Source organism: Chiloscyllium plagiosum, unplaced genomic scaffold, assembly GCF_037043375.1.
Source record: "Chiloscyllium plagiosum isolate Xiang-an unplaced genomic scaffold, Cpla_swu_hap1 HiC_scaffold_6, whole genome shotgun sequence".
Classification (NCBI taxonomy): Eukaryota; Metazoa; Chordata; class Chondrichthyes; order Orectolobiformes; family Hemiscylliidae; genus Chiloscyllium; species Chiloscyllium plagiosum.
Genome location: NW_028270144.1, coordinates 16,383,419 through 16,403,181, shown reverse-complemented (window position 1 = coordinate 16,403,181; position 19,763 = coordinate 16,383,419). Strand labels below are relative to the sequence as shown.

General features: G+C 45.2%; 1 protein-coding gene across 1 annotated transcript in view; it reads right to left on the bottom strand.

The window, feature by feature from the left end:
* LOC122550473 (uncharacterized) overlaps positions 1–19,763 on the bottom strand; it is a 278,599-nt gene that overhangs the window by 139,118 nt on the left and 119,718 nt on the right. The window contains exons 9-18 of the mRNA XM_043691239.2: positions 18,910–18,984; positions 18,758–18,820; positions 15,253–15,288; positions 14,323–14,364; positions 11,504–11,590; positions 9,922–9,975; positions 8,552–8,611; positions 7,980–8,024; positions 6,663–6,716; positions 4,140–4,181 (exon numbers count right to left, since the gene is read on the bottom strand). Of these exons, the coding sequence (XP_043547174.2) occupies positions 4,140–4,181; positions 6,663–6,716; positions 7,980–8,024; positions 8,552–8,611; positions 9,922–9,975; positions 11,504–11,590; positions 14,323–14,364; positions 15,253–15,288; positions 18,758–18,820; positions 18,910–18,984 (558 nt within the window). The remainder of the gene's footprint in view (positions 1–4,139; positions 4,182–6,662; positions 6,717–7,979; positions 8,025–8,551; positions 8,612–9,921; positions 9,976–11,503; positions 11,591–14,322; positions 14,365–15,252; positions 15,289–18,757; positions 18,821–18,909; positions 18,985–19,763) is intronic.

Here is a 19,763-nt window from a genome sequence, read left to right as displayed (position 1 = left end):
GCCTGTGTGTCTGTGTGTGTGTGTCTGTGTATGAATGTGTGTGTGTGTTTGTTTGTGTGCATGAACCTGTGTCTGCCTGTGTGTCTGTGTGTGTGTGCATGAATGTGTGTGTGTGTTTGTCTGTGTGCATGAACCTGTGTCTGCCTGTGTGTCTGTGTGTGTGTCTGTGCATGAATGTGTCTCTGTGTGTATGTCTGTGTGCATGGACCTGTGCCTGCCTGTGTGTCTGTGTGTGTGTCTGTGCATGAATGTGTGTGTGTGTTTGTCTGTGTGCATGAACCTGTGTCTGCCTGTGTGTCTGTGTGTGTGTGTCTGTGCATGAATGTGTGTGTGTGTTTGTCTGTGTGCTTGAACCTGTGTCTGCCTGTGTGTCTCTGTATGTGTGTCTGTGCATGAATGTGTGTGTGTGTTTGTCTGTGTGCATGAACCTGTGTCTGCCTGTGTGTCTCTGTATGTGTGTCTGTGCATGAATGTGTGTGTGTGTTTGTATCTGCCTGAAAACGTGTGTGTGCATGAGTGTGTTAGTGTGTGCACGTCTGCCTGTGAGGGTGTATGTGTATATGAGTGTGTCTCTGCCTGGTAGAGAGAGTGTGTGTGGGTGTTTGCCTGTGAGAGTATATGTCTGTGTGTCTGCATTTGAGACTGTGTGTGTGCATGTGTTGTGTGTGTGTTCGACTGTGTGAAAGAGTGTGTGTGCATGTCTACCTGTGAGTGTGCGTGCCTGCCTGTGTGAGAGAGAGTGTGTATGTGTCTTCTTGTGAGAGTGTGTGTGTCTGTCTGACTCTGTGAGAGAGAGTGTGTATGTCTGCCTGTGAGACTGTGTGTGAGTGTGCATGTGTGTCACCCTGTGAGAGAGAGAGAGATTGTGTGTATGTCTGCCTGTAAGAGAGTGAGAGTGTGTGTGCATGAGTGTGCATGTTTGTTTGTGCCTTTGAGAGTATGTGTGTGTGTTTGCCTGTGAGTGTGTATGTGTGTGTGTCTGTGAATGTGTGTGTGTGTCTGTGAGTGTGTGTGTGTGTGCCTGTGTCTGCCTGAGTGTGTTTGTGTGTCTGTCTGTGAGTGGATGTGTTCCTGGAAGACTGTGAATGTGGGTGTGTCTGCCTGTGAGTGTGTGTGTGTGTCTTTCTGTGTGATTATGTGCATGTGTGCCTGTGTGTGTGTGCCTGTGACTATGTGCGTATCTGCCTGTGATGGAGTATGTGTCTGCCTGTGAGAGAGTGTGCATGTGTGTGCCTGTGAGTGTGTGCACCTCTGAGAGTGTACATGTGTGTCTGTGTGTGTGCGCCTGTGAGAGAGGGCATGTGGGTGTGTCTGCCTGTGAGAGACTGTCCATGTGGATGTGAGTGTGTGTGTCTGTGAAAGAATGTGTGTATCTGTCTCTAAGTGCCTGTGAGTGTATGCGTGTGTGTGTGTCTGCCTGTGAGAGTGTGCATGTGTGTGCGTGTATCTGTCTGTGAGAGTGTGTAACTGTGTGTGTCTGCCTGTGAGAGTGTGTGTTTACTAGAGAGAGAGTGTGTGTTTGTCAGCCTATGAGAGTGAGTGTGTGTGTGTCTGCCTGTCAGAGTATGTGTGTGTGTTTGCCTGTGAGTGTGTGTATGTCTGTCTGTGAATGTGTGTGTGTGTGTGCCTGTGAAAGTGAGAGAGTGTGTGTGTCTGTCTGTGAGAGTGCCTCTGTGTGTGTGTGTGTGTCTGTCTGTCTGTGAATGTGTGTGTGTCTGTGTCTACCTGTGAGTGTGTGTGTTTGTAAGTGTCTGCCTGTGAGTGGGAACCATCTGTGAGTGTGTGTGTCTGCCTGTGAGAGAGAGTGTGGGTGGGTGTCTGCCTGTGAGAGTGTGTGTCTGTGTGTGTCTGCCTGTGAGTGTTTATGTGGATGTGTGTCTGTATGTATGTGTGTGTCAGCCTGTGTGAGAGTATGGTGTGAGAGTGTGTGTGTGTACTTGTCTGTCTGCATGTATGTGCCTGTGAGTGTGTGTCTGTAACTGTGTGTGTGTCTGTCTCTGAGAGAGTACGTGTCTGCCTGTGTGCATATATGTGCCTGTGAATACTTGTGTGTATTTGCCATGAGTGTGTCTGCCTGTCTGTGTGTTTGTGGCTGTGAGAGCGTTCATGTGTGTCTGTGTGTGTCTGCCTGTGAGAGAGTGCATGTGGGTGTGTCTGCCTGTGAGAGACTGTGCGTATGGGTGCAAGTATGTGTGTATGTGTCCCTGTGAGTGAGTGTGTGCTTGCCTGTGAGAGTGTGTGTGTCTGCCTGTGAAAGAATGTACACGTATCTGTGTGTGTGTGTGTCTGCCTATGAAAGAGTGTGCATGTGTGTCTCTGTCTGCATGTGTGTGTATGTGAGTGTGTCTGCTTGTGAGTGTCTGCCTGTGAGTGGGTGTGTGCCTGTAAGACTGTGAGTGTGTGTTTGCCTGTGAGTGTGTGTGTGTCTTTCTGTGAGAGTGTACGTCTATCTGTGAGTGTGTGTGTCTATGTCTGTCTACCTGTGAGAGTGTGTGTGTGTGGTGTATGTGTGCACGTGTGTGAGTGTGTGTGTACCTGTCTGTCTGTGTGTATGTGCCTGTGAGAGACTGTGTGTGTCAATGCGAGTGTGTATGTCTGTGATAAAATGTGCCTGTCTGTCTGTGAGTGTGTGTGTGTGTTTGCCTGTGAGTGTGTGTGTGTGTGTCTGTGAGTGTGTGTGGGTAAAAACAGTGACTGCAGATGCTGGAAACCAGATTCTGGATTATTGGTGCTGGAAGAGCACAGCAGTTCAGGCAGCATCCAAGGAGCAGCAAAATCGACGTTTCGGACAAAAGCCCTTCATCAGGAGTGTGTGTGTATGTCCCTCTGAGTGTGTGTGTGCTTGCGTGTGAGTGTGTGTGTCTGCCTGTGAAAGAATGTATATGTGTGTGTCTGTCTGCATGTGTGCGTGTCTGTCTATGAATGTGTGTGTGTCTGCCTGTGAAAGAGTGTGCATGTGTGTGTCTCTAGTGAGAGTGTGTGTCTGCCTGTGAGAGTGTGTGCCTGTGGGAGTATGTGCGTGTGTGTGCCTGCCTGTGAGATTGTGTGGGTGTCTGTGTGTGTGTCTGCCTGTGAGTGTCTGTGTGTGTGTCTGCCTGCCTGTGAGTGTGTGTGTGTCTGCCTGTGAGAATGTGTGCGTGTGTGTCTGCCTGTGAGAATGTGTGTGTGTCTGCCTGTGAGATTGTGTGGGTGTCTGTGTGTGTGTCTGCCTGTGAGTGTCTGTGTGTGTGTCTGCCTGCCTGTGAGTGTGTGTGTGTCTGCCTGTGAGAATGTGTGCGTGTGTGTCTGCCTGTGAGAGTGTGTGTTTGTGTGTGTGTGTGTGTATATGTTTGCATAAATGTCAAACCCTCCTTGGTTTACAATTTGATTTCCACATAAATGGGTATGTCCAGATAGGGCCAGAGCACATGACAGCTCTGAGCCTGGTGGAACCAGGGTGAATTGTGGGGGTGGCTGACAATGAGCAGGGGAAGGGGTAAATGGCAGCCAGTCTCTGGAGGAGGGAACGGAGAAGGCCTTTGAAGCCAGGGACCTGCGGTGTTGAGGCCAAGGTGCAGACAGAGACTTTGGGGCAATGAGGGGTTTACAGAGGCATCAAGTGGTGCATTGGGTCTGAGCCCCATGTAGAGAGTCAGGTGGGAGTTGGGCAGGGTGGGTCAAGGTGTGTAGGGTCCCCGACAGTGGGGTGAGAGGTGCCTGATCAAGAGGTCTCTCAGGTCGGTTCACAGGAGGTAAATGAAAAGACAATAACCTCCTGTATCACGCAGTGCTCATCTGGGTTTAACTGTCAGCTGTCTAGGTCTGGGAAGGTTCCATCCAGTTACAGAAATCTCAGTAACCGTGAGGTTCACAACCTTCTTAATATATTGAAGGTGACATCCTGCCTCCTTCATGTTTATTAGTCACCTGGCCTCTAGCCCACCTTTGTTCAAACAGGAACAGGATGGGTTTCTATCGTGATTCTGTTCTCTTGAAAATTTTAGCCCCTTCCACCCTCTCCTGCCACCTCCCTACTCACACTTCCCCTTTAAATTCCCCTTTTGTATGTTTGCAATTAGAAATCTGCACCATTTTAAAGAACAAGTTCCAATATGCCGGGTTAATATACACTTTTCATCATGACCTGGTCAGATACTTACAACACCTGGAGGACCATCAACTCCACGATTGCCTTTCTCTCCCTAGAGGAAAGACACACAAACATGTCCATCACATTCAAAGTTGCACTAATCCAGCCAATGGAATGGAAATTAATTTACAGATAGAATAGACATTTAGAGTTGATTTTAAGATCCAGTTGCAAGAAAATGTAATTTTCTGTGAGTGATCAATGTTAGAATCTCTCTCCTCCTGCACCTATGGTCAGGGAGAGAAATGATAGACCCTGACCTTTCCATTGTTTCCCTCCCCCTTATCCACAGCCTCCCCATAAACCGATCACAATTTTACCCCTCCACCACATATCTGCCCAAAATTAAGAAATACACTCAAAATGGGCTCAAAATATTTCATGTAATTTTAACAACTTAGCCTTGATTCCTTGATTTATAAAAGCTTAGGTTCAGTATGATATACTTTATAACCATGGCTTTATCAGACAATCACACACAACTTGGTCATTCATATTATGCAATCTACTCCATTACTTTGTACTTGGCCTTATGCAATATCCAGAGACCAACATCCAAAGATTTTGTTTTTCTTATATATTGTAACATTAACATTTTGCATTGGGTAAAAAATATTTTTACTTTTAGATTTAGAGTCATAGAGATGTACAGTACGGAAACAGATCCTTCGGTCCAACTTGTCCATGCCGACCAGATATTCTAGCCTAATCTAGTCCCATTTGCCAGCAATATCCATATCCCTCTAAACCCTTCCTATTCATATACCCATCCAGTTGCCTTTTAAATGCCAAAATTATGCAGCAGCATATAAAACAGTAATTGCTGCTCCTGGAATTTGAGGAAATCAACTCCAACACCTAAAATACCCAAAAAAGGAGCAGCTCTTACAGCCACAATTTTTCCCATCCTCCATCTTGGATTACCCAGAATTCATCCTTCAATGAACTAATCTTACAAATGCCCAGCATGGAGCACATTGTAAAATAGCCAAGCACTGCAGATCGTGAAAATCAGAAATACAAGCAGAAAAGGTTAGAAAGTCTCACTGTCAGGCAGTATCTCTGGCTTAGAAATGGAGTAAGTGCTTCAAATCCACAATCTGCACTCGTTCTGGTGATGATTCACTCACCTCTGCTTCTCTCTGCACTGATCATTTCCAATTCTTAACATTTCTACCGGAGCAAACATGACCCCCTTTCCAGAAAAGGAATCAGGCTGTGCTTGAGCCTCTCATTCCCCTTTAGCCTCAAGAACCCCAGCAATAGCTGCCTGAGACTTGGTCAGCTCAAATAAAACGTGAATTTCAAAAGAGAACATTGAGGTGAGGAGAAACAGGAAAAGAAAAACTTGCTAAGCAAAAACAGAAATAAATGTCAAAGCAATACATTGATAAAATGACTAATACACAACAATGACCTTTAAAAAATGCCAAGCAACAAAGTTAATAACGCATCTTTTTTTTCCCACTTCTTCACTTAAGAAGCAGAGACAGACTAGTCACCAGGAAAGGAAGGGAACCAGCGCCAAGCAAAGGAGTTCAGTTCAATTTTCATGTACCTACAATGGCCCACATTCCTAACCGATCACAATTTTACCCCTCCACCACATATCTGCCCAAAATTAAGAAATACACTCAAAATGGGCTCAAAATATTTCATGTAATTTTAACAACTTAGCCTTGATTCCTTGATTTATAAAAGCTTAGGTTCAGTATGATATACTTTATAACCATGGCTTTATCAAACAATCACACACAACTTGGTCATTCATATTATGCATATGAAATGAGTATGAAAGCAGGGATTAGAAGTGAGTTGTCTCTCAACCTGGATGTTCCTCCTCATCTGGCACAACATGTGGATTGATTTTGAGAGGGAGGAGTAGATGGAAAAGGCATGTGTCCACATTGAACAGTGAGTGGGTTGGTAAGTATGTGTGAGCTTTTATGTTCTTCGTATTCCAGTCTCAGAAGTTTCTCTCCCCCTCATCTCTGTCACTGTCACTCCGTCACACCATCACTCCATCACTCTCGCTCGTGCTCCGTCACTCTCGTTCTGCCACTGTCATTCAGGCACCATCCGGGGAGAAAATATTGGGTCAAATTGTGGGGGATCAGGATAAGAGGTTGCCATTAACACCTACATTGAGAGGAGAGGAGAGGGGAAGGGAAGACTGGATCAGAAAGCAGAGCAGGAAGGTGCTGGGACACACAATGATCCATCAGCCTTGGCACATCAATGAAAGGGAAAGTGACAAGTTGGGAAGGAGGTGTCAGATTGAGATGGAAGTCCTGAAGATGAGGGCAGTGGGTGGGACCAGGGTTATTGTAATGGGAAGTTAATGAACTGATATGGAAAATCTCTGCCATTTTCTACAGCACTGAATGCTCATTGTAAAGTGCCTAACCTTCCTTCCTTCCAATCAGCTGACCTGAGCTCCCTTCACCAATCCCACCCTTCATCCTACCTCCCAACACCCTTCCACTCTCTCTTGCCATCCAGCCATGCAAATTGATGAAATGGAAGTCTTTACCTTGGGACCATCCTGTCCAGAGAGACCTGGATATCCTGGGTCACCTTGCTGACCCTACAAAATAAACAAAACGAGAGTAATTTCTCAATTTTCACCGACAGTTGGTATTGAAAGCGACAAAAACATGTTTAAAATTGTCTTTCCTCAGCCAACATGCAAACACCACCTGAAGAGATCAGAGTATTATGCTGGCAGACAATTCCAAATATTCATGACCTTCCTGCTCTAACTGGCCATTCCCCTCTCAATATGTCTAATTCTCTCATGAACTCTAACTTTCAACAGATGAATTCAGTCAGCATAGACATCACTTGTAGTTGGAATGTGTCAATAACACTCTGTGTCTCTGAGAACATGTTACATGTTACAGGGTGGCATGGTGGCTCAGTGGTTAGCACTGCTGCCTCACAGCACCAGGGACACAGGTTTGATTCCAGCCTCGGGCGGCTGTCTGTGTGGAGTTTGCACGTTCTCCCCGTGTCTGCACGGGTTTCCTCCGGGTGCTCTGGTTTGCTCCCACAGTCCAAAGATGTGCAGGTCAGGTGAATTGCCCATAGTGTTAGGTGCATTAGTCACAGGGAAATGGGTCTGGGTGGGTTACTTTTCGGAGGGTTGGTTTGGACTTATTGGGCTGAAAGGCCTGTTTCTACACTGCAGGGAATCTAATCTAATCGGGCGGCACGGTGGCTCAGTGGTTAGCACTCCTGCCTCACAGTGCCATGGACCCAGGTTTGATTCCAGCCTCGGGCGACTGTCTGTGTGGAGTTTGTACATTCTCCCTGTGTCTGTGTGGGTTTCCTCTGGGTGTGCCAGTTTCCTCCCACAATCCAAACATGTGCAGGTTAGGTGAATTGGCCATGCTGAATAGCCTGTAGAATTAGGTGCATTAGTTAGGGGGAATGGGTCTGGGTAAGTTACTCTTCGGAGGGTCAGTGTGGACTAGTTGGGCCAAAGGGCCTGTTTCCATACTGTAGGGAATCTAATCTTCCTGTGGATGTCTTGAACAGCTCCTTAAACAGTCACCAACAATGACCAGCTCATTCAGAATAAGACAGTGTTACACCATTTTCTGTGGGGAGAGGTGTTCACACTTTGAGTCCTTGAATCAACAGAAACATTAAATTCTTGACTCATTACATGCTGCCACTTGGAAAGACCTTACTACCAATAACAGGCAGTGCAACCATTTCCCTTGGCACAAAGATTTTAAAAACTTCAAGTTGTACAGTGTATGTTAATGGTTTCCATTGGAGTGAGCGCAGTATCTCAGTGTTACTGGTTAGTCTCGGACTGGTGGCTAATGAGAGGCTAACTTACATCACGTCCTGGGAGACCTGGATCACCGTCTTTTCCGGGTTTACCCTGTGAAATTAGTTCAACAACATTGCATTAGCTATAAACTGCATAAGACTCGGCAAAAATAAACAATTCTCAGGAAGGAAGTGCTCTCCATAAAAGTGTCAACAGACTGGGAAGGAAGCTTGAGCATCTGACCTCAATCTGTGCCCACAAGACACATGTATCACTTTTACCCTCAGTTTTTCTACAGTGTGGTTCTGTAACTCGATATGGCCCAGAGCTCACAGGGAGCACAGGACAGAGAACACAAAACTGTTGGATGCTAACAGAAGATCCAAATGCTTCAGGGAAGACCTTTATGGAAAGCATCTTGCAAATGTTATTCAGTCAGGGTTTATATGTGACTCCAGTCTCACGGCAATGAGTTTGACTGTTGACTGTCCTCTGGCCTAGCAAGTTACTCGATGGTATCAAATTCAAGAAGTCAGCTCACCAATAACTTCTCCAAATAATTAGCGACAGCCGTTAAATGCTGGCCCGGCCAGTGACCGTCACATTCAATTATAAAATGTACAATTCCTCATACTTACGCGTTTCCCTGGTTCTCCCAACTCTCCTTTATCCCCCTTCATTCCAATACTCGAACGGCCCTGTCGAAACATGAAGAGTCACTTTGAAATTAGTAACATTCCTGAACTTGGAGAAACAGGAATCTCAAGGAGCACCCTAGTCTTATGGGAGCTTACTTTCCCAAACCTCTAGTTTTAAGAAGTAATTTAAATATTCCGTAGTACTCAGTCAGTGGTGTGTTGCTGAGTGACCAAATTCGCAGCCCATAACAAGAAATAATGGCCCATTGTGGCAAACTCAAATTTTCACACAGACGTTCAGGTAGGATGATTGAGTCACAGCAAACTTTTTATAAACGGGCAGCTGGTGAACCAGGAGTGTGCCAGATAATCAAATATTCCAAATAATCAAGAAGTCCACATACTAAGAAATAGAAACGTAATGCAAAGGATATACACATCACAGTTATATTTTGTTTACAGTATAAATCACTTAAATAATAATGCAACTTTGCTTTAAATAAAACTTAGCAGCAGAGAACCTTCTCACTTCACATTCGTAATTGACGATTCAGACATTGCAGTAGGTATTTGAGGAGAAATTGACTTGAAATTGAATCTTTGATATTTTGAGTGGCCATTCCATTGAACCACTGGCTGGTTTACATTGAGGTAAATAAATTAAAGGACCATAATAACTGTACAGAATAATACAGTACACTTTGCGCTATTTCAAGTATATAATTTTTGCCAGATAAAAACCGAAAGAACGACAGATGCTGTAAATCAGAAACAAAAACAGAAGTTGCTGGAAAAGCTCAGCAGGTCTGGCAGCATCTGTGAAGAGAAATTGGAGTTAACGTTTCGGCTCTGGAAGGTAACAGAAGATCCAACTGCTTTGGTGAAGGCCTTTACGGAAGGCATCTTGAGATCCTTATTCAGTGACCCTTCCTCACCCGACCTGAAACATTAACTCTGATTTCCCTTCACAGATGCTGCCAGACCTGCTGAACTTCTCCCCATCATTTTTGCCTGTTTACCGAGAGTGCTGGTTAATAAGGTGATGGTTAAAAACAAAGTTTGCTGTGTTTCAAAGTAAGTGATTGATTTTCTTTTGAGACAATGGATATGTAATCTGAGTAACAAACTCACAATTTTCAAATGCATTAACCCACTGTTTCATTCTGGAAAATTGGAGCAAATTAATTGTTCCCAAACTAGACAATAGTAGCATCACAGAAACCTGTCGGCATGGGAACTTTGGATTGAAATAAGTGCTTAAAGTTGATATTAAGGCATGTGACCAAAAATGCGAAGAAAGGTGAGACATTTGTTGCAAACAAACAAAAGTGTTGATCTAATTAATCGAGCAGATTTAACCTAATACTTACAGGATTGCCAGGAAAACCCTTAGGACCTGGATACCCTCGATCACCTTTCTCACCCTGGAAATGAATCAATCAATCAGAAAGAGATTATCAGTGTTTGTACCTTCTAAAATGTATATTTTACTACACATTTATTGTATACAAATCCTTTTAACAGAGTAAAATATTCCAGTGTGATTCACAGGAGTGTTTTTAAATGCAATTTGATGCTGACTTGTACGCCACAGAAACAGACTCTTCAGTCTAACCAGTCCATGCCAACTATAATCCCCAATTAAACAGGTCCCATTGCACAAATTGATACTAGATCAGATGACCACAAAAAAAGTAGTGTATTAAAGGGGCTGTGAGAGAGAGAAAAAAAGGGAAAGTGGGAAGACAGGGATAGAGAGGAATTTCCAAATCACAGACAGAAGAAGGTGCAGTGCCAACATTGAAGCTGTTAAAATCAAAGATGCTTATGAGGTCAGGATTGTAGAAGCATGGTTAACTTGAAGGGTTACAAGGCTGGATAAGATTACAAAGATGCTGAGAGATTTGAAAATAAGGGGAGAATATTACGTGGAACGTGCTGTCGGACTTGATGCCAACACAGATCCATGAACATAGCAGAGAGAAAGTGACACGTGAGAAGACAATAGATTTGTAAAACTAAATTATTTTCAATAGCTATGAACAATTTACAATCTCTTTAATTTGCTTTCTTTCGGGACTAGTTAATGTTGAATGGACATTGCAGTAACAATTATTGCATCATCAGGAAAGCATTTATGCAATTTATTCCCAGTTCTCTGCAGTGGCTTAAATGGGTAAGCAAATGTGGTAAGTCTTTTTAGAATAACAGGGAGTTTGAGGGGGTGAGACACTGTTAATTCAGAGAGCTGTGAACGCAGCCCAGTCCATCATGAAAGCCAGCCTTCCTTCCATTGTCTCAGTTTACACTTCCCAGTACCTCGGGAAAGCAGCCAACATTATCAAAGACCTCTCTCACCCCGGTTACACTCTCTCCCATTGGGCAGAAGATAAAAATGTATGAAAACACATACCAGCAGATTTAAGAATAGCTTTTTCCCTGCTGTTATCTGACTAATGAATGGACCTCACATATATTAGAGTTGATCTTTCTCTGCACCTTCTCTGTAGGCATAACGCTTTATTCTGCATTCAGCTCTACTACCCTGATTTGTCTGGATAGCATGCAAATTCAATACTTTTCACTGTATCTTAGTACATGTGACATTAATAAATCAAATCAAATCAAAATTAATCAAACAAATGTGGGACAGCATTAATCAAGGAGTAAATTCTGGATATTCACAACCAGTTAATGTGAATTAACTGGACAATTTACACAATAATAACAGCTGGCATTGTTAACTGGCCATTATTGCTTCACAAAAAGTTGGCCTAATTTCTCAGTGAGTGGTCCCTCTACAGGATGAGGGCCCTCTCCAGAAAGTGGTCCTTATAAACAGCCTGAGCTGTAAATGTTACATTTCAATTTCGACAACTTTGCAGATATGAGCTAAGCTGGAAAGGAAAATAGCAAAATGGCCCAACAATCAACACACTTAAACAAACAAACCTTTGTGAGGATGACTTTTGATGTTGTTCCTCTTTGGGACTCTTCACAACCAGATGGACCTGAGGGTCCCTGAACTCCTGGTTCACCCTTTGAAAGTACAAATAAAATGTATGTCAGAACAATTAATTCTTCCTGCACACAATCTACTTGTGAAACAAAAGCTCAGATCAGAAATTTTAAAAAAATCTTTCAGCCCCTATTTCTCCCTCTTTTCAACACATTTATAGTCCTCCCCTCAGCTTCCCCCCCCTCAACTTCACCCTCCCCCCTCAGCTTCATCCCCCCACAGCTTCACCCTCTCCCGCAGCTTCACCCCCCTCAGCTTCACCCTCTCCCTCAGCTTCACCCTCCCCCACAGCTTCACCCTCCCCCACAGCTTCACCCTCCCCCACAGCTTCACCCCCCTCAGCTTCACCCTCCCCCTCAGCTTCACCCTCCCCCTCAGCTTCACCTTCCCCCACAGCTTCACCCTCCCCCACAGCTTCACCCCCCTCAGCTTCACCCTCCCCCTCAGCTTCACCCTCCCCCCAAGCTTCACCCTCCCCCACAGCTTCACCCTCCCCCACAGCTTCACCCCCCTCAGCTTCACCCTCCCCCTCAGCTTCACCCTCCCCCACAGCTTCACCCCCCCTCAGCTTCACCCTCCCCCTCAGCGTCACCCTCCCCCCTCAGCGTCACCCTCCCCCCTCAGCTTCCCCCTTCCCCCTCAGCTTCCCGCTCCCCCCTCAGCTTCACCCCGCCTCAGCGTCACCATCCCCTCAGCTTCACCCTCCCCCTCAGCTTCACCCTCCCTCTCAGCTTAACCCTCCTCAGCTTCACCCTCCCTCTCAGCTTAACCCTCCTCAGCTTCACCCTCCCCCTCAGCTTCATCCTGCCTCAGCGTCACCACCCCCTCAGCTTCACCCTCCCCCCTCAGCTTCATCCCTCCCAGCTTCATCCTCCCCCATCAGCTTCATCCCCCCTCAACTTCACCTTCCCCCTTCAGCTTCTCCCCTCAGCTTCACCCTCCCCCCTCAGCTTCATCCCTCCCAGCTTCATCCTCCCCCCTCAGCTTCATCCCTCCCAGCTTCATCCTCCCCCATCAGCTTCATCCCCCCTCAACTTCACCTTCCCCCTTCAGCTTCTCCCCTCAGCTTCACCCTCCCCCTCAGCTTCATCCTGCCTCAGCGTCACCACCCCCATCAGCTTCCCACTCCCCCCTCAGCTTCATCCTGCCTCAGCGTCACCACCCCCATCAGCTTCCCACTCCCCCCTTAGCTTCATCTCGCCTCAGCGTCACCACCCCCTCAGCTTCATTCCCCCCAGCTTCATCCTCCCCCATCAGCTTCATCCCCCCTCAACTTCACCCTCCCCCTTCAGCTTCCCCCCCTCAACTTCACCCTCCCCCCTCAGCTTCACCCTCCCCCCTCAGCTTCACCCTACCCCCTCAGCTTCCCCCCATCAGCTTTACCCCCATCAGTTTCACCTTCCCCATCAGTTTCACCTTCCCCCTCAGCATCACCCCCCCTCAGCTTCACCCCCTTAGCTTCCTCCTCCCCCCTCAGCTTCACCTTCCACCCTCAGATTCACCCTCCCCCTCAGCTTCCCCCTCCCTCCTCAGTTTCACCCTCCCCCCTCAGTATCCCCCTCCCCCTCAGCTTTCCCCCTCAGCTTCATCCTCCCCCCTCAGCTTCCCCCTCCCCCCCCAGCTTCACCCTCCCCCCCACAGCTTCGCCCTCCCCCCTCAGCTTCACCCTCCCCTCAGCTTCCCCCTCCCCCCTCAGCTTCACCCTCCCCTCAGCTTCCCCCTCCCCCCTCAGCTTCACCCTCCCCTCAGCTTCCCCCTCCCCCATCAGCTTCCCGCTCTGCTCTCAGCTTTCCCCTCCCCCTCAGCTTCACCCTCACCTCAGTTTCACCCCCTCAGCTTCCCCCTCCCCCCACAGCCTCCCCCTCCCGCCTCAGCTTCAACCTCCCCTCAGCTTCCCCCTCCCCCCACAGCTTCCCCCTCCCCCCTCAGCTTCACTACACCCCAGCTTCACCCTGCTTTCATCACAAATCCCTTCCTCTTATCATTTAACCCTTACCATTACCCCTGGTCCCTAACCCTCCTGTTTTCACCTTCCTCCTCTCCCCTCTCTAACCCTCCCATTTGTTCCCCCTCTTTCCAAAATGACTAAAATTAATGGTGAGAAAGTTGAGCAAATTTCTTTTTAATGACAACTTGTTGAATTTCATCGATGTTGGTTAGTTTGTGCTTATCGGATGAAATAGCTCATTTATCATAGAGTCATAGAGATGTACAGCATGGAAACAGACCCTTCGGTCCAACTCATCCATGCCGACCAGACATATCAAATTAATCAAGTCCCATTTGTCAGCATTTAGCCCATATCCCTGTAAACCCTTCCTATTCATATACCCTTCCAGATGCCTTTTAAATGTTGCAATTGTGCCAGCCTCCATCACTTCCTCTGGCAGCTCATTCCATATACATACCACCTTCTGCATGAAAACGTTACCCCTTAGGTCCCTTTTATATCTTTTCCCTCTCACCTTAAACCTACCCTTCCCCAGGGAAAAGATCTTGTCTATTTACCATATCCATGCCCCTCATGATTTTCTAAACCTCTGTAAGGTCACCCCTCAGCCACAACCACTCCAGGGAAAACAGCCACAGCCTATTCCATCTCTCCCCACTGCTTAAACCCTCCAATCCTGGCAACATGCTTATAAATCTTTTCTGAATATTTCAAGTTTAACAACATCTTTCCTATAGCAGGGAGACCAGAATTGCCTGCAGTATTCCAAAGAATATAAATACAGTTGTGATAGCCCTTTACCTTCTGACCCTTTGGTCCATAAAACTGTACTCCCATGTTCCCCTGTTGACAAAAGAAACAACAAATGCAAGATAGTCAGCAAAATGCCTTAGGGATATCAATAACATCAGTGATTTTAGAGATATCAGAATTAATAATGTCAACAATAAGATCGGTATTATCAATATCACTGTCACCGATATCAATAATATCAGTGTTATGAATGTCCCATGGTGACAGCCAAAGCTGTGTTTTGAGAGAAAGCAGCTTTCATCTTTGGTTTGTCATGAGACCTGCCTGGAGAAACATCACTCTGACTCTTACTAACCAAGTTACTGGTTTATGAGCCCTATGTTCTCAGCACTTTGCTGTGCAGATGTAAAGCACAGGGCACTATCAAGAAGTGAAGCTCCCACCTTCTATCTTCCCTGTTTGCATTACACTCTGGGCGTCGCATCTCACAGAATCCCAGGGGTGATAGTTCTCAGCTAAGGCCAAATCTGAAAGCAGTTGCCACTCAGAGGCGACTTTACAGGCTCAGGTAAATTTGCAGTGTGATACAGACGTGTAACCGAGGAGGTTCAGATCTTGGAGTCGTTGGGACTTAGGCTGGTAGGTCATCCCCCAAGCTCCACTTCAAGAATTTCTGCAATCAAGGCATGAAGACTTTCAACATTGATTGCTGTGCTTGGGAGACACTAGTTGACATCAGAGGGAAATGACGATATTGCCTACTGGCCAACGCGCACCGACATGACTATCAGAGATCACAGCAACTTGGTAATGCACATCAATTCCAAAAAATGGCAACCCACAAGGACACACGTGATACTTGTGGCAGAATCTATGTCTCATCCCATCACCCAAAGAGCATCATGGGTGTTCATGGTCTTAGTGGAATTTACTGTATTATCGATAATATCAATCCTGTATCCGAATAGAATCATTTACCTTTGGTCCTGGAGGGCCTGGGATTCCTGGGGGACCCTGGAAGAACAAATCAGAAGAGATTATTAACAACAACTACTTAGAGTCATACAGTCATAGAGATGTACAGCATGGAAACAGACCTTTAGTCCAACTCACCCATGCTGACCAGATATACCAACCCAATCTAGTCCCACCTGCCAGTACCAGGCCCATATCCCTCCAAACCCTTCCTATTCATATATCTATTCAAATGCCTTTTAAATGTTGCAATTGTACCAGCCTCCACCACTTCCTCTGGCAGCTCATTCATACACATACTACTCTCTGTGTGAAAAGGTTGCCCCTTAGGTCTCTTTTATATCTTTCCCCTCTCACCTTAAACCTATGCCCTCTAGTTCTGGACTCCCCCACCTCAGGGAAAAGACTTTGTCTATTTATCCTATCCATGCCCCTCATAATATTGTAAACCTCTATAAGATCACCCCTCAGCCTCCGACGCTCCAGGGAAAACAGCCCCAGCCTGTTCAGCCTCTCCCTGTAGCTCAGATCCTCCAACATCCTTGTAAATCTTTTCTGAACCCTTTCAAGTTTCACAACATCTTTCCGATAGGAAGGAGACCAGAATTGCACGCAATATTCCAACACTGGCCTAACCAATGTCCTATACAGCTGCAACATGACCTCCCAACTCCTGTACTCAATACTCTGACCGATAAAGGAAAGCATACCAAATGCTTTCTTCACTATCCTCCACTATCCTTGACTTCACTTTCAAGGAGCTATGAACCTGCACTCCAAGGTCTCTTTGTTCAGCAACACTCCTGAGGACCTTACCATTAAGTGTATAAGTTCTGCTAAGATTTGCTTTCCCAAAATGTAGTGCCTCGCATTTATCTGAATTAAACTCCATCTGCCACTACTTAGCCCATTGGCCCATTTGATCAAGATTCCATTGTAATCTGAGGTAACCTTCTTCGTTGTCCACTACACCTCCAATTTTGGTGTCATCTGCAAACTTATTAATTATATCTCTAATGGTCAATCCAAATCATTTATATAAACGATGAAAAGTAGAGGACCCAGCACCGATCCTTGTGGCACAGCACTGGTCACAGGCCTCCCGTCTGAAAAATAACCCTCCATCACCACCATCTGTTTTCTATCTTTGAACCAGTTCTGTATCCAAATGGCTAGTTCTCCCTGTATTCCGTGAGATCTAACCTTGCTAAACAGTCTCTCATGGGGAACCTTGTCGAACGCCTTACTTAAGTCCATATAGATCACATGTACCACTCTGATCTCATCAATTCCTCTTTGTTACTTCTTCAAAAAACTCAATCAAGTTTGTGAGACATGATTTCCCATGCACAAAGCCATGTTGACTGTGCCTAATCAGTCCTTGCCTTTCTAAATACATGTACATCCTGTCCCTCAGGATTCCCTCCAACAACTTGCCCACTACCGATGTCAGGCTCACTGGCCTATAATTCCCTGGCTTGTCCTTACCACCGTTTTAAACAGTGGCACCATGTTAGCCAACCTACAGTCTTCCGGCACCTCACCTGTGACCATCGATGATACAAATGTCTCAGCAAGAGGCCCAGCAATCACTTCTCTAGCTTCCCACAGGGTTCTAGGGTACACCTGATTAGGTCCTGGGGATTTGTCCACTTTTATGTGTTTCAAGACATCCAGCACTTCCTCCTCATTATTAGCACCTTTCATGTACCAAATTGTCACAATGCTATTCCAAAAAAAATGACACAGGGCTGTGTAAGATGATCTTAGAAACAGATCAAAGGTTTAGTTTTACAGGGCATTATAAAGATGAAGAGAATTTGGGAGATTTTGAGCGAAGGGATGACTGAATTTCAGGCTCAGATTGTTGAAGGCATGACTGCCCATGCTGAAGCAAAGGACATCTACCAACTCCTCTACCTTGTTGCTGGAGCATGAGATAGCTTTGACAAGATTTTAGCACCAGCGTAGAGCATTAGCCACCAGCATGTATCAGATTGCCTCAGCAGACTCCAAAGATACATTAATGCAGTTCACCATCAGCACTGAAATATTCTCACCATGTGCTTATTTTTTAGCTCAGACCATTTTACACCTGAGAAAGAAAATTTATAGTCCAGTACCAGTGTTTTGAGTTGAAATATAAGAGGGAGAACAGATAAAAAATCTGGCACCATGATTGCTTTTCATTTGCTGGCAAAATACAAAGTGATAACTGGGAAAGATGTTTACTACGTAAAACATTAGGCAATGAATGAAGCCATTGCCCATTGCAATATTGCTGCATATCACATATTGGATGATCAGTGATGATAAAAATCCCAACAATTCTGCAAACTACTGGTGTTCTGGTCAATATTTTACCCTCAACCAACATCGCTTAAAACTACAAATAAGCTGGCATTTTTGTTCAGTGGGATCTTGCTGTGAACAAAATGATTGTCATGTTTTCTCGTCAGATTTATAACAACTCGGGTGCTGACAATTTTAACAAAGATTTATAGCCACAATTTCCGACATGATCTGTTCCTTATCTTAAATATTTTGCTTTGAGTAGACACTGAATGCAGAAGATTTAATTCTCCATTAACCAGGAAAAAAGTTAGATGAAGTGGGAAATATGAGCTCCTTCCTGTGTTTACCAACATCCTGTTCTGCATGGTACATTACCTGCATGTGGGTCAATCACACTGCAGTTCATGAACAAAAGGAGAAAAAAAGCATCTGACCGAAGATCAACATTCACTGCTTGCAGACACATTTCCATCTCCCATTGAAAACTCCCACAACATTCACTGAAAGTGAAATAGATTGGTCGCACATCGAGACTGGTGCAGCTGTTTGAATGCACAGAGCTCCAGGGACTCCTGTCGACAACATAGTTGGATAATAAAAAAATGCAAGCTGTCTTTGGAAGATGGAACAGAGAACTAATGCCTGAAGGTGAATGTTACATGAGGTGTCATATTTTGGATCCTGTGCTGATAACAAGGAGCAGAGTTTATTTTACAAATTGGATTTCTGATCCATGTGCCAGCCTGGTGGGGCTTCTCATTGGCAGTGCCATATCACCCAATCAGCCCCATCACGGGGAACCAATCAAACAGGTCATTTCAGGATCTGGAATCAACCCCACCATGGGGAACCAATCAAACAGGTCATTTCAGGATCTGGAATCACCCCAATCATAGGGAACCAATCAAACAGGTCATTTCAGGATCTGGAATCACCCCAATCATAGGGAACCAATCAAACAGGTCATTTCAGGATCTGGAATCACCCCAATCATAGGGAACCAATCAAACAGGTCATTTCAGGATCTGGAATCAGATCAGAGTTGAGGGTTTGCAATCTCCAATTTCTCTCTCGATTCTCCCTTTCTCTCTTACACAAAGTTCAACTGTACCAGGCCTGATTCATTCTAAAGTATGTTCCACTTATATTTAAAAACACAATTTTAACCAAAAGCCTTTTGTTTTGAGAAGGAAATGAGAACAAACAGACTTACGACAGGTCCAGGATAACCTGGTGGACCACTTGGTCCTCGCAATCCAGGACTGCCCGGTTCACCCTGTGTTCGAAAAGACAAAATGATTTAGGATGGAGACATTGTAGTGGAGAATGGATATTCTGAAGGAAACCTTGGTGACCAAATCTCACCTGTTTTCCTGGTGGTCCGGGGAACCCTGGCTCCCCCTTTGTAAGTGAAATACCAATAATTTCTCCTGGGTCTCCCTGTTTTAAAACAAAATCATTGAAATATTCATTTACTGGCATGAATCTTCACATCTTTCTTCAACACAAACGTAAAGCATAAATCTGAAGGATATCAGAGCCTTGGTGGGGACGCAGATGAGACTCAAATGAATGATTCCAGGAATGAGGAACATCGGTTCCGTGAAGAGAAGTGGGAATTTTTTTTATGCATTCATGCGATGAGGGCATCACTGGCTAGACCAGCATTTATTGCCCATCCCTAATTACCCTGAGATTAGTTGAGATTAGTTGAGATTGCTTGTAGGTCTGGAATCACATATAGGCCACAACGGGTAAGGATGGAAATTTCCTTCCCTAAAGTGCATTAGTGAACTAGATGTTTCCTTCCTCCCAAGGATTAATGGCTAGCATTAAGCTCTTAATTCCGTCTTCTTATTGAATTCAAATTCAACCATATGCCATAGTAGGATGTGAACCTGGGTCCTCAGGACATTACCTGGGTCTCTGGATTAATAGCTCAGTGATAATACCATTAGACTATCATCTTCCCTTAGAGCAGAGGAACATCAGGAGAGGCTTGGTAGAGTAGATAAGGAGAGATTATTGACAGTGGCAGAGTGGTTGATAACCAGAAGGACAGCGATTTATCAAGAGAATCAGAGAGTAAATGAAGAACATGGTTTTATATGCAGCAAATGATCTGAAACATATGCCTGAAAAGATGCTGTAAGCAAATTCAATAAAAATTTTCAAAAGAAAATTGGAACAATGCTTCAAGTAGAAAAAAATTACAGAGA